This window comes from Coenobita brevimanus, chromosome 40, assembly GCF_032717465.1.
Source record: "Coenobita brevimanus isolate Jiangsu-jjx chromosome 40, ASM3271746v2, whole genome shotgun sequence".
NCBI lineage: Eukaryota > Metazoa > Arthropoda > Malacostraca > Decapoda > Coenobitidae > Coenobita > Coenobita brevimanus.
The window spans coordinates 23,588,752-23,591,800 of record NC_136993.1 but is presented as its reverse complement, the minus strand read 5'-3'; the positions used below and the strand labels follow the sequence as shown (position 1 = coordinate 23,591,800).

At 40.3% G+C, this 3,049-nt stretch overlaps 1 protein-coding gene across 1 annotated transcript in view; it reads right to left on the bottom strand.

Moving 5' to 3' along the window:
• LOC145396990 (putative glutamate receptor) overlaps positions 1-2,402 on the bottom strand; it is a 145,861-nt gene extending 143,459 nt beyond the window's left edge. Inside the window, exons 1-2 of the mRNA XM_080270216.1 lie at positions 2,164-2,402; positions 1,564-1,756 (exon numbers count right to left, since the gene is read on the bottom strand). Of these exons, the coding sequence (XP_080126342.1) occupies positions 1,564-1,756; positions 2,164-2,402 (432 nt within the window). The remainder of the gene's footprint in view (positions 1-1,563; positions 1,757-2,163) is intronic.
• Between the last annotated feature and the right edge of the window lie 647 nt (positions 2,403-3,049).

The following is a 3,049-nucleotide window of genomic DNA, read 5'->3' as shown; positions in this document are numbered from 1 at the left end:
GATGTACCTCAAACAGTCTCTTAGTCCAGACGACCAAGAATTCATGACGTATTCAAACACGTGGAGTAACCAGCCCTAGTCGGTTAGTCCACGTGAATGGAAATCTACCAGACAATACATCACACCACACATCCTCTCCAAGCTGTATATAATGTCAGCGACACTCCCTTCAGAGCAAAAGGGGTTAGAGAAGGCCCGAGAACACAATCAGGGCGGAGGCAGGAGATAGGGTCACCTGGGAGGCTTGGCCATCACGCCACATTATGCTGTAAATCACTATTCGATATAACTGTACAATAAGCTCCGTAACCTGAGTGCCCTAACTCACCTCGCTGATACACAAAGGGGGAAAATGAGAAGAAAGAGAGAGAGAGAGAGAGAGAGAGAAAGGGACCTACCAATTCACTCTAGCCGACGACACACCATTTTACTAATCAGTGACAGGTTCGAACCATACTACGTCTCACGACTTTATTTTGGCAGTGCTCCGACGATCCACAACCGACCTCCCTATCTCCCTACAAGTACCCTACGACTACGCAATCGAGATTGGTGGCCAGCGGTAACAACGAACCGAACTACAATACAATAAAAACACGCCTTAATAGTTTATACAACGATAAAATTCGTCACTGAGATTAGTCGCAAGTGGTAATAACGAACCAACAACGATAAATCACACTATCGAGATTATTAAGCTATCGAAATTACATCGTGCTCTCTGTTCTATCACTGCCGTTACTGTCATGGTTCTTTTGACCTTTCTGCCCGAATTTCCTCCATCACAGCAGAGTATTGCAGGCACGCTGCAAAAATCAACCAGTACCGTCAGCCTTTCACGTAAACACTTGGTCAGCTCTGTTAATTGTTAACAGAGGGTGTGGAAGGGCACAACTTTCTTCCTACATGAACATATTTACAAATGAACTGCTAACCCTCAAGTCACCATTACTTTGTGAAAATTAAGATGTCCACGATGAATCAAGTTTTTCCCCTACAAGAAGCAAGAAAAAAAAATACTTGCATGATGTGGGGAACAATTGAAATGCAAATGACTTTTTGCCTCCACACACACACACACACACACACACACACACACACACACACACACACACACACACACACACACACACACACACACAAATCTTGTTGGACCAAGTGTACAGTAGCACCATCATTACAGGTGCACTGCAAGAGAGATACGGTTTCCTGTCTCAAGGTAGCTAAAACAGTCACCCTTAACCCTGGGAGGTGCGGGAAAGGATGTAATCGATGATTGGTCAACCACATGTCACGCCCTTCACAGGATAAACTCATACCGCCATTATGACGTGTCTTGCAGGACTTGAATGCTTCTGTTTGTCAATGATATACCCCGCTATTTAAGCACTGAGTGCAGTGTAACCAGACAAACCGAAATAATTGCATCATGAATAGTAATTTCTATTTTTATTAAGTTTGTATCGTCCAGGCACAGGAGTTGTAAACTCAAACCCTTAGATATTTTTTTTACATAAACAATTCTTTAATAAGCTGCTCATTTGTCATATCTTGCTATCTTACCTGTTTAGGGTGAGGCAAAGATTCGAGTTGGGTGAGGAGAGGTGACCTCGAGTATATGAGATCAAGTGCTATGAGCAGGGAGCATCCGTCCAGAGCGATCTCTACTACCTGCCTTATCAGGCCTCCCAGCTCCTCGACGCTACTCGTAGCACTGTTCATCTCTGGTTCATTATGAAACGTTGTGTTATTCCTTCTGAAGAGGGGGGAGATTATCAGTAGTATTAGTAAGTTCAAGAAGGTGTATTATGAAGATTATATATCAGCTTATCAATTAAACACTGCATTTGATCATCACAATAATAAAGTATATTTTGCAAATTATTCAACGATATTAAATAATTTTTCATGTTCAGTACTCATGAGAAAGTGACTAAAATTCATCGAAATGTTTTTGTTCCAATATTTCAGTTAATTCCTTCATTACAATTATTTTCCTATGTTTACTGCTCAGACGATATTATTCAATTCAGGAGAAAACTGGCTCAATGAAGGGGTTTGTGCTTACATAAAATTTCAAACTTCCGCAACACATAATAACGCTTGTTTTATCATCAGTTAAGGATATATAATTAAATACTTAAAAATATAAACTATTCTTACCTCCGTTTAAAACTAGCCAGTGTCTGCGTTCCAAGCACGTGTGTTCTGGTAGAGGCATGTGTCTCCAAGTAATTACTGCTGTTCGCGCCGTCATGTGAGTGTCGTGGCCATGGATGTGGAGGAGAAAACGGCACAGTTCCCCTTTGCCCCAAGACCGGTGAGGTGTTGGAGGCACACTGTGAAATGCCAGCACACACCACCAGAAGGGTACACCAGTCGACTGTGGAGCCACCTCTCATCGCACTGTTTATACACTCCAAGCCTGTAGAAAAAGTACTGCAAGATAGGAATACCTTTTATATCATGGGTAAATCTTTGCTCTGGTCGTTTTTACTTAGTTTTTATTCTAGTCTTTGTATTGCTTGTTTGATTATCAAAGTGTTTATTTGTTAGTAATCATTTAATTAACTATCTGTCTATCTGTAAGTTGGTCTGTTGGCCCATCTATCTGTCTGTCTATGTATCTGTCTACATATCTACTTATCTATCATTGTCTATCTGTCTAGTTATCTTTCTACCTATTCGTCCATATATCCATCCGTCTATCTATCTATATATCTGTCTTTCTTTCATTTTTATTGATTTCTTTCAGTCTGTCCGGTTGTCTTTAATAATGTGTCTTCTTCCATTCTGTCTGATAATGCTCTGCTAATTGTATTTCTCCTGCCTTTAGATTATTTTACATGGGTTAGAAGGAATTTCTGAAACTCCAGGATTAGATGTAGCTTTCACTAGACTTCTTACAAATTAACCTCATACTCAAAGTTTAACAAAATCGTTTGGAAATAGTAAGAACTGACAAAGAAAAACTTTCCCAAGGGTATATCCTAAAGTGGGTGGCCACAAACAAAAGTCTTTCCATGATAATATATCTTTCGTCATCAGG